This window comes from Pyrgilauda ruficollis, unplaced genomic scaffold (assembly GCF_017590135.1).
Source record: "Pyrgilauda ruficollis isolate IOZ18807 unplaced genomic scaffold, ASM1759013v1 scaffold12, whole genome shotgun sequence".
Taxonomy (NCBI): domain Eukaryota; kingdom Metazoa; phylum Chordata; class Aves; order Passeriformes; family Passeridae; genus Pyrgilauda; species Pyrgilauda ruficollis.
Genome location: NW_024510321.1, coordinates 290,322 through 301,569, shown reverse-complemented (window position 1 = coordinate 301,569; position 11,248 = coordinate 290,322). Strand labels below are relative to the sequence as shown.

General features: G+C 40.9%; 1 protein-coding gene across 4 annotated transcripts in view; it reads right to left on the bottom strand.

Annotated features, from left to right (window-relative positions):
- Positions 1–483: 483 nt before the first annotated feature.
- The window catches only part of LOC121364724, a 29,879-nt gene continuing 19,114 nt past the window's right edge, over positions 484–11,248 (bottom strand). For 2 of the 4 annotated variants that reach the window (XM_041488213.1, XM_041488205.1), the window contains exons 7-9: positions 10,302–10,430; positions 9,182–9,362; positions 484–7,074 (exon numbers count right to left, since the gene is read on the bottom strand). In XM_041488213.1, the coding sequence (XP_041344147.1) occupies positions 6,833–7,074; positions 9,182–9,362; positions 10,302–10,430 (552 nt within the window). In that variant the 3' untranslated portion in view covers positions 484–6,832. Of the gene's footprint in view, positions 7,075–7,992; positions 8,635–9,181; positions 9,363–10,301; positions 10,431–11,248 lie in introns of those variants that run through there. The other 2 variants (XM_041488223.1, XM_041488231.1) reach the window with 2 other exon arrangements.

Below are 11,248 nucleotides of genomic sequence, written 5' to 3'. Positions count from 1 at the left end.
GTTATCCAAAGCACCATTTTATAATGTTTCATACGCTTTATAACTACTCCACCAACGAAAAACAATCAATTATTTTTTTTTTTCTGCCTGTTACCAGGAAAGAAAAAATGCTTTTAAACTCTACAGCAAGGAACTTTTTCCAGTCAAGGTTTAGAACATCACACTCAACTCCACAGGACAAACCAAATTCTGTTGTTACCTGTGCAATTCTTGACTCGTGCTTCAGATCTCTGCCAACAAAAGCAGACCTGGGTCATTTGTCAATTGATTTTGAGAAAAATGCTAAGTTCATCCCAATTCCTCCATAACATCCCTTGAAGTCCTCACTAAACTCTTCCCTTTATTCTCAATTACCTGATGCAAATCTGACTTGTCTGTGTGATCCAAGAGATCCCTCAGCCCCAAGTTCAACAAGTGCCCAAACTTCCCCTTCTTCCAGAATTAAGGCAATTAATTCTTCCAGAATTAAGGCAACAAAACCAGTCACAAAAAAACACAAAGGATTTTAATTTCTGTCATGAACACAGAACAGGTCTTCTCAAGGCAGAATTACCAAACTGAAATTCAGCAGCTGAGAAACAGTGTGAGTTGATCTAAACAAGCTGTCACCATTTATTAGGGACATCCACACAACACAGGTGATTATTTAAATAAAAGGAATCAAACCACACACATAGAAAATACCAGAAAAATTACACTGGCCATGACTTATTACAGAATTCTCCTATTTCTGAAGGCTCTCACACATGTGACACAAACCCCAGCAGTTCAGCACAGGTGGACATAACAAGGCATCCTGGTGTTCCACAATAAAAAAAAAAAAACAAAATAAAAATAAAAGGAAAAGCAAATGAAATTCCCAAGTTAAGGTGCACAACACCCTGTGGCATCAGACACATCTGTGAAGGGCAATTTTAAGGATGTTACACAAGAGGTAGAAGTAAGATTTTTTTGCAGCGTTCAAACATCCACAGTTGTTTTACAGAAACACTTAACTAAGCCTAAATTGATAAATGATTAAAATCTTGCATAATCAACGAGTTTTTTTAAGCTAAGTTCTAATTTCACATATTTTTGTTGGGCCCAACCAAACTGTCCTTCAGTAATATTTCACTAGCAGTGTAAAATGGGGTATTTTAAGGAAATGAGTTAGACCAACACACAGGCAAATGATACACTTCAGACACCAAACAGTAATATTAAAATATAGACACTATTCATCTTTGTATATCTGTCATAAAAAATAAAAGGAAACTTATTTTTTCCCCATCTATATATTGGAAACAGCCTAATTCTGTGAAAAAACTATGCTCATTAAGGACCTGTTGTGCATAAACAAGTTGTGTTTTATTCAGTAAAAAACAAAGCAATCTTTGTCTGGCAATGATTTTTACTCTGATTTATTCTCTCTCTAACCAGTGCTTTTTTGTTTTAACACACTATATGCAAATATTTTCCTTTTTAAAGCTCATTTGGCAACAAGCAAAGAGGATTTTTAACTCTAGCTCCTCAATTTGTTTAGAAGTTGCTCCTAACCCAATATATTTTCAGTCTCTAACAGCACAGGCATGTACATTAAACACATTATTTTGCACCTTTGATTACAGTATTGCTAACAAAGAAAAATAAGGACTTTCCATTCTACAGCACTGATAAATTTGCTTGGCAAAGTTATTCTTTTATTTTAGAACATTACAAAGCAGTTCTCTACCAAAAAAAAAAAAGAAAAAAAATAATTGATAAAAAAACCAAGACATCTCAAGTGCTACAAACCAAAATAAAAAAACCCCAAAAAGTGCTGGTGAGTGCCATGGATAAACTGCACAGGGAATAATAAACCAAGGTCCCAGCATGGTTAAGGCTCTATTTCCCTTGAAGCAGAACAGGAGAAAACAAGGTGCAAAAATTCCCAGAAACTCCCCAGGTCCTGCAGCAGGTGCATTCCTCAGCTTTAAGAGAAATCCCAATTATCCAGGCTCATTCCAAGAATCCTTGTAAAAGAGGCTGGGAGCTCATCCCTCCAGAGTTTCTTGATAAAAGTTCAAGGTGAGCCACTGAGCTCCTGAACTCAAGGCAAAGCAACAAAGCCAAATCAGGACTGAAATCCCTTAAAAGCTGCGGCTTCAATGGAAGCAGGACCACAGGCAGCTCTTCAGCAGCCCAGTTGTTCAAAAAATAACAATTAAAATAAATATTCCACAGTCAACTGCCCTCATATTGACTGATGGGAAGTGCTCCCTGCTCCTGTTCAATCCACAAACACTAAATAATCAATAACTCAAAAGTTTTTCCACTTTAACGACTCCATTAGGAAAAATAAATGAATAAATCTGTAGCAGACTGTGGCCATAAAGAATTGAACTCTTAGTTTTGCAGCTAAGAGCACATATCCTGCCACAGAAATAAAGATCTAAAGAACAAAATCCCCAAAGCCCACTGCTTTGGGCTGTGCCACCATGCAGCATTTGTGAAAATTGCAGCTCTCAACCAAAGAACGGGCCAAAAAAAAAAAAAAAAAAAAGAAAAATAATTCCAATACCCAGCTTCCAGAGCAGGTAAAAATAGAATTAAAAAAAATAATAAGCATATAGGCTTAAGGTCTGTTTGTTGCATAATTTTTACGGTGTTTCAACAAAACAAAAATCCAACTTCCTGCAGAATCAGAGCTAAGACTCAGTAAATATCCCACAGAGCCAAGGTGGGTTCTGCCACTGCAGGAAGAACAGACATGAGCCACAGCCAAACCCCTCCTGTGCTCAGCTCTCCTTGCTCTTTGCCACCTCCCAAGTCTAGGAAAGCTGAGCTTAAATCCTGCCAGGAGAGGAGCTGATGCTTCAAGTCCCTTCAAGCCCTCCTGACCGTGGAAGGCAAAAAGAGAATTCCCCACTGGAATTTGGGCTCCTTCCTTCTTCAAGGTCCCTTTTCCTCCTTTTTATCCCCCCCAAAAAAGGGGCTGCAGGTCAAAGACAGTGCCAGGAAGCTGGGCTCTGGAAAAGTGCAAAAATCTGGGGTGTCCCCACGGTTCTCTGCAAACAGAAATCCCTCAGCAAAATCCCCACCAAATCCCCACCTTAAAACACTGATTTCCTTCAAAAAGAAATAACCACGAGAGACTTAGCACGAACCAGAGCACAGTTCTGACTAAGGCAAACCATTCCCAAACTTCACATACCCAGGTACAGACAAAAATATTGGTGGTGGTGGTAAATTCCAGCAGCAAAGGAAAAAAAAAATATTCAGTTTGGAAAGGATAAAAATGCAATAGCAGCAGTTTGGGAATTAAAGTCACCCACTCTTGAAAAGGCCACAGCAAGACAAGCAGCATGAACTTAAATAACCTCCCTGCATGCTGCTCTAATGGGAATAACTAATTAATACCAATTTCTGAGTTTTAGTTTATGCAAATAGCATCAGAGCAATTTAACTGCCAGAAGGACCCTGTGGGTACAGAAAAACAGAGGTACAAAACTTATAACCAGAAAAAAAAAATAATAAAAGAGTTAAAAAATAAAGTCAAAATAAATAATTAAGAGTTCTTCCCTGCTGCTGGCCTCCCTTCTGGGAATTAATAAGGATGAATCATCAAAAACCTTCAGTAATTTGCACAGAATGCAGAAATAATTGCAATTCTTAAGTCTGTGTTGTACTGGACTATGAATTTGGGATTTGAAAGCATTAAAGATTCAATAATAACTATCAAAAAGCACCCTGATAATGATCCTGACTCAAAAAGGGACAGCTGAGTGCTCCATTTATTTAAACTGCAGCAATCCAGTGTCCCTGCCACCAGGACTGGCTACAACTCTGCCACCTTCACCCTAAATTTAAAAAGTATAAATCAAAACAGGGGAAAAAAAACCCCCAAATAATAAATCTCATGAAAGCTGAGTGGAAGGGTGGAGGTGGGGGAAAAAGGGAATAAACTGAATTTTACCTGATAGCTTCTCAAAATGAGGAGGGAAAGGGACATTTTTTTTTTTTTTCTCTCTGTAAACATCAAAACTAACTCCAAACCAAAACCACCTCTTTGGCTTAAATGTGTCCCAAAACCTCAATTCTGCTTTCCCTGAAGTCAGTAAAACGTGAATACAATTACTCCCTAAAGCCACAAGCATTACACTTGTGCTTATTCACACCCAAAACTCAGTGCAAGACTTGCAGAATCTGTGCCTTGCTGCCAAATTAAACACCAGGCAGCAAAAATGATGTTCTGACTGACAGAGCTGCTGCAACTTTACAAAATAAAGTGGTTTTTTTTCCCTTAAAATGCAAAAGGTTTCGTAATAAAACAACAGAAGTGGAGCATTCTGAAATTAGGAGCTGAAGACAAAACTCATTCTAGGTCTGATGCTGTCCATGACCAATGAATTTAAAGAAAAGGGCACTAAATAATTAATAAAACTTATTTTTGCAAATAAAAGCTTATTTTTGTTTGAAGAGCTGGAGTTTTTGTGAAGAAAAGTGAGCGAGGCCAAGTGAAACAGGAGCACCTGACCTGGGCACAGGATCCAGGGGGACATTCCAGAGCCACAGAGCTCCTTCAGGAACCCAGCCTGGAGCAGCTCCCGAGTGCAATTAACATAATTAACAACATGAGTTGATTGCAGCCACGTGGAACCCTTTAAAATGCATTTTTTTTTTTAAACTGAAATTGGAACCAGAAGTGACCACACAGCTTTTTAACACGCTGGAAAAAATCAGATTGTTAAAGGCACATTAACTATGAGCTAATTACGAGCATTAATTAACACATGAGCAGTACAATAAGAACCAGTTATACCCTAAATATTCACCACTACAAAACAACCCTGGCTGTGTAAACAGAAAAAAAGCCCCAAGATCCAGACTCTGAAATTCTGATTTCCTGTCAGCGCAGCACAGCAACGGTAAATTAATTTTAATTTGGGTAATTAAACCCCCAAATCACCCAAGAACTGAAATACTGCAAACTCCACTTTGAAGCTGTGGAGCACAATCAGTTTCACAAATGCAGATTGAACCTTCTTAAATTACTTTGTGCAAATAAATTCCATGTACACAGAGAGAAAACACACCAAAATAACTGGTACCTGTTTTTTAGGCTAAGGTTTGAAATAGTCTTTAAGCAAAGTTCACTTTCTTTAGGGGAAAAAAAACCATGATTTTGCTATACTAATTATCTGATTTCTATCTACTTTTGCTTTTAAACGTCACTCAGTGGATTACAATGAGGCCTGGGTAAATTTTAGCTACAAATCTCCAAGCCTCAATAGAGTTAAGGATGGCACTACTGAGACAAGATCTGCTCTAGAAACATCCACGCATCCAGAACTACACAACTGCATTTGGAACAATTCTGCAAGTACAAATACGTATGAGAACAGCTCTATAATTACCCACAAAAATGTCAAATTTGACACTGAACACCACATGACATAAAAATCTTCATTTTAGTCCTTCAAATTTTGCTTATATCCCCAACTTGATTCACTTTTAACCCAAGAACTGCTCTCCAAAGCTGTTCATTAATATCCTGATACTCAAGAACCTTAATTATTAGTACATGTTAGGAGACTGTGGAACAGTAAGACAGTTGTTAAAGCATTAAAATATTCCTAAATGCCCTAAGATCACAGCTTGAATTAATTAGTCTTTACTAGTTTTCACCCTGAACAACCACACACTGATTGTCTAAGCCACACAATGGAGACTAATTAACAGCAATTAAATATATTAAACCTTCCACACCAAAAAAAACGATCAGTGAAAGAGCTTTGGTAACCTAGTACATAATTAGCTTTGTGTAAATATTTTGCAAACATCCCTCTCCCAAAAAATCCCTATATACCACGTGTATATTTATATAATAATATACAGAGTTCCTGAGTAAAGCATTAAATCTGATTATTCGGAAGATTTGGCAAAATATTTAACTTCATATTACTCAAATTTTTTTAAAAATAAACATTTAGCGAAGACATTAAAATAAATATGGAATGTGTCTGAAAAAAATTGTAGTACCAAGAACATATATTAGTAACAAATAATCAGTAACAAATAATAGGTTTTTTATATAAGTGCATACTATGTTATATTGTTACTGGTTTTAAACCCACTGAGGAACCAATAAATCTAATTTCTAATCCTGAGCAAGTTTTCTATCACCTGCTAATGAGCACTTCCATGCAGCTCACACTGCAAAGCTACAAAAATCCACTTTTTTAGTGGAAAAACCCAAGTGGAAATTCTATGGAAAAGCTCAGCTCACATTGACTTTGCTGGAAACTGAACTGGCAACACAAAACCCTCTCAAAACCAGCACTGGGCACTGATTATTCCTGTCAAACAGAGACAACCTGTCCCAAAAAACACCACCACAGCAGCACGGATTGCTCTGACACAGTGATGGGGTGCGAACTACTCAGTGATCACTTTGGCTCTGGAAAGAACTACACATGGTGCAAAAAATGAAAATAAAACAAACCCTGAATGACTATTGAGTACCTTCAAATATCCTAAATTGTCTCATTAACCAAAAAAAAAAAGGTAATTAAGTTCTACCAGACTCTGGTTGCTCAGGTCCTGGCTGGACTCAGGAAAGCTCAGCTCTTGTTCAGCTCCTCTGAGCATTAAAATTCTCAGCAGCAGACACCTGCAATATTCAACTGCATCAACACCACCACAAGCCATGTCTCTCCACACCACAGTACCACAGCACTGACCAGGCACCTTAATTAACCCTTTTTTTTAAATTAACCCCTTCCTGACATGCAGTGAAATCCACCTCTGGCAGTGCTGGGCAGGACCTGAGCCCTTCCCTCCCCATCCTCCGCTTTCCGTTTATTATCGCCGGTCACTCCAAAACCTTCCTCGCTTCCTCAGCTTCTTCACTTCCTCTGCTTTCCTGCTCCAGGCTGCTTTTTTCCTGGCTGCTCGTGCTTGGAGGACAAAGCTGTTGCAGGAGCAGTTGTTGGTTTCCGTGTCCGGCTGGAGGGGATTTGGGCAGAGCCAGCTGCAGCGCGCACCAGAGCGCGGTGCGAGCTCGGCGCGTGGCACCAGCCAGGGCTCGCAGGGCAGCTGCCAGGGCCAGCACATCTGCAACGACAGCACAAACACATCACTGGACAGGCCTGGAAATGTCATTGCCAGGCTCTGGTTTCTCTTTCTCTGTCGAGGTCAGGATTGAAGGCACTTGAGACGATAGAGTGCGTTTAGCTTAGATGTTTATTTTTTCTTGTCTATGTTACAGTGTCACAGCAGTGAGTTCTACAGCCTTTCACTAACAAGGCACAAAATGGCTAACTGTCGCTTGTTACAAGGTCTTTTAAGTATAAACTATCCAATTAAGAAATGACACCTCAATTATGTTTACTTTTAACCCAATAACTAATCACTCGAAATCCGCAATGTGACTTTTCTGTCCAATTACATAAAACCACCCAAACCCATGGAGAAGAAGGTGAAGAACGAGGACCAGCCTCCACCCCAAAACCTCCATCTAGCTTTATCTATATTACTGTATTCTAAACCCTTAAACTCTGAGTTTCCCAGCCTGTGATATCTCACACTTCTATTCAAGCTCCACACCCACCATCCCAGTTCTGTCATTCCATTTTGGAAGCTTCTCCACAGCCTCAGGTCAGTGCAGTGTTCTCTTGGGAGTCAGTGCCTGGCAGCACAGAAAGTCTATAACTCCCAGCACCCAGAACTCCCAACACATTATTAATTTTATTTTTTTTAACTGCATAAATTCATTCAACTCCCAGCCCTGAGCAAACCCTGCTCAAGGAGCGGCTGAGCTGCACCGGTAATGACAGCTGCAACATCTCACATGAATTGTCTGTGCAAAAAGGGTCCAAAATGCTGCAAAAGGATCCAAAATACTGGTGGACACCAGGCAAACTAGTCTGCTGAGGCTGCAGGCAGTTTTTTGATTTTGCAGGAAGTGAACGTTGATTTTTGGATTGGTGAGTGAAACCACAAAGATCTGGTCAAATACAGAAATGAATTCTTAAGGCAGCTCCACAGGGGATTTGTTTGCAACTGCAAACCCTGCAAGGCCAGGGACTGCAAGGCTGCACATTTCCAGCCACACCTGCTGACACTGCAACCTTTCAGACAGAAATGTTGATGAAATGTGGGACTAAGTGAACCAAGCTGCTCCTACACTTCTCTGGGAATTCAGGAGGGGAGGGGGCCTCACCAAAACCTGGGACTCAATAGGAGGGACCAGGACCTGGTGATGCCATAACTCATTGTAAGAGATGACAGAGCTGTTATTTGTAGTGTTGGCAATATTAGATGCGGTATTGGAATTAAGATCTAATCATAATCATCCACTTAACCACTCTGTCCTACTTCTCCTGCCTGGCCAAGAACCTTCCTTCTACTACTCCTGACTCCCACCTGGAGTTAAAGTCACGTGAAAGTTTTAGGAGTAATTTTAAAAGTCACTTTGCATATAGGTCTGTTGTTTTAAGGGCATGACATTTTACATTTTAATTTTTGATACCTGAACTGCAAAAGCAAAACATTTTGATTCTCTTTCTTGCTTATCAGAAGAGCAGCTATTCCACAGCCAAAGGAACCTCACTGTCCACTTCACTTCAGCACTAAGGAGTGAATTCCTCTTTTGTTCTGAGACCCAGGTGTTTTCTGAAGGAAAATAATATGATCTTTAACCCCAGACCATAAATTGCAACATTTACTGCTGCTACAAGTTATTCTGGCTTTACTTCAACAGAATTTGGGAAACGTGGAATGTCATTCCTGGTGGCTTTGTATTTAGGTAAGGTAGATAATTGTTCTGCACAACACTGCAAAATTTTTTATTATTTTATAAGCTGAAGAGAAAACAAAGTTTAGCCATACCAGCAAATAATTCTACCTGCTTAAAAACAGCACACTTTTGCTTTTAGGACCACCACTTATGGTTATATCATGTCACTGAAGAGTTTTTACAGTTGTCCTCTAGTCAAGAGGAAAAAACTTCAAATATCTTAAAATCTTAACAGCAAAAAAAAAAAAAAAATAGAACTCAAAGTAATTTAAAGACTTAAAAAGTAACAAGAGCCTATTTGCAAACTTCCTTGCTGAAGTGACAAGAATTGCTGGGTATTGCAAATTTACATTTTTAAGTGGAACATACTCACGACTAAAGCCCTGGAAAAGCTCTGAGGGCTGCAGGAAAGGGCAGCATTACCTTTCTCGTTGCTGTAGCGTGGCCCCCCATGGCTCTGGGGGTTTGCAGCATTCCCAATCTCATCCTTCCGACGTGCCTGGGTCACCTGAATGGCTTCCAGGTGCAGCTCCAAGGTCCTGGAGATGTTCCTGTGCAGGGGAGCACCACAAAGCCTCTCCATTCTTCCTATCAGGGCGAGCACCTGGCAGAAAACTCAAACTATTGTTTCATGTCCTTGCTTGCTGTACTATTGTGACTTTTCTACTTTCTGCTCCAAGTTCTCTGCTCTTTCTGTTCCTGAGGCCTGCTTTCACAGCTTTCTGAAAGCCTTCTCACCTTTACTAGCTCCCACAATCCCCCTCTCTCCCAAATTTAGTAAACACTATCACAAAGATCAAACAGCAACAGCACATCCCTTCATTATACAGAACTTCTCACCATATAAAAGAAAGATGTACTGTCCCAGTGGGGAGCAAAACTAGAAGCAGACCTCTAATAGAAACCACATCAGAACCCACCACTCTAAAGCTATCATAGAAAACTGATAACCCTATTTAAATTAATTAGTAAACTTGAGCAAAGAAAAACCTAAGTACCCTTGAAAATTTAGTAAAAAAAAAAAATTGCAAAAAAATCAAATCACACCCCACAAATAGTCCTGTATTCATCACCCACAAAAAGACTTCTAACTCCTACAGATTACTTCATAACCTAAAGAAAATCAATAAAGCAATCAAAAACATGACACTCCTCCAACCCAGACTTCCCTGTCAATCGGTAACTCCCAGAAGCTAACCTCTGGTTACCTTCAATTTAAAATACTATTTTCATAGCTTAAAAGACCACTATTTTCATCAGTTTAAAAGACTGTTTTTTCAACATACCACCCCAAAGTTCACCCTTTCAGTTCACAGACTGGGTTGGAAGAGACCTTTAAGACCACAGAGTCCAACCCACGCCCCAACACCTCAACTGAGCCGCTGCGCTGCGCTCCGCCTGTCAGCCAACAGCTCGGTATCAGCCAACTCAACCACCAGTTCCAACCATCAGCCAAAGAAAACCGCCGTAAAACCACCAAACCCGCTGAGGCTGATGAGTAAACAATCAAATCCCAGGAGAGCTGCAGCCCCTGCAGGCGTACCCGGGCGCGCTCCCGGGCCTGGTCAGCGAGCAGGCGATCCACGCGGGATGGATTCGCGGCGAGCCGCGGCACGGGGCTGGGCACGGAGCTGGGCTGCCCTGGGAAGCGTCTTGCAAGGTCAGCCTCAGCCTGAAAGGGAAAGAATTTGTCAGGGTGATGGCTTGAAGGGAGTACGGTGTCCTCAGTCTGGCGCTGTTTGGCATTTTCAAGAGGATTAGGAGTGAGCGCACAGTCGACTTCTGAGTGCACTGACAGAAAAACATTCCCAAATCTCACAGGATCCCACAGTGGTTTGGGCTGGAAGGGACCTTAAAGCTCATTTTATTCCAGCCCCCACCATGAACACCTTCCACCATCCCAGGTTGCTCCAAGCTCCCTCCATCCTGGCCGTGAACACTTCCAGGGATCCAGGGCCAGCCACAGCTTCTCTGGGATATCTGTGCCAGGGCCTCCCCACATTCACAGGGAAGAATTCCTTCCTTTTTCCATGAGGGAAACACTAAACCACTGCTGGTTTAATCCCAAACTCCCTGGACATGGATTTGCAACAGAATGATTTGGATTGGGAAAGGACCTGCAACTTCCACCATCCCAGGCTGCTCCAAGCCCCATCCAGCCTGGCCTTGGACATTTCCAGGGATCCAGGGGCAGCCACATCTGCTCTGGGCACCCTGTGCCAGGGCCTGCCCACCCTTATGGCAAAAATTTCTTCCCAAATCTAATCTAACCCTGCCCTCTTTTGGTTTGAAGTCATTCCCCTTGACCTATCACTACATGCCCTTGTCAGAAGTCCCTCTCCAGCTTCCCTGCAGGAATATTTCTCTAATTCAGCTCTCCCTCAGAGCTCAACACCTCTCACTGCTTCTCTCCAATGTTATTATTTTAAAAAATAACCATATTATGATTATTTACACATATCATGATTATTTAAAAGAAGAACCAGGTGA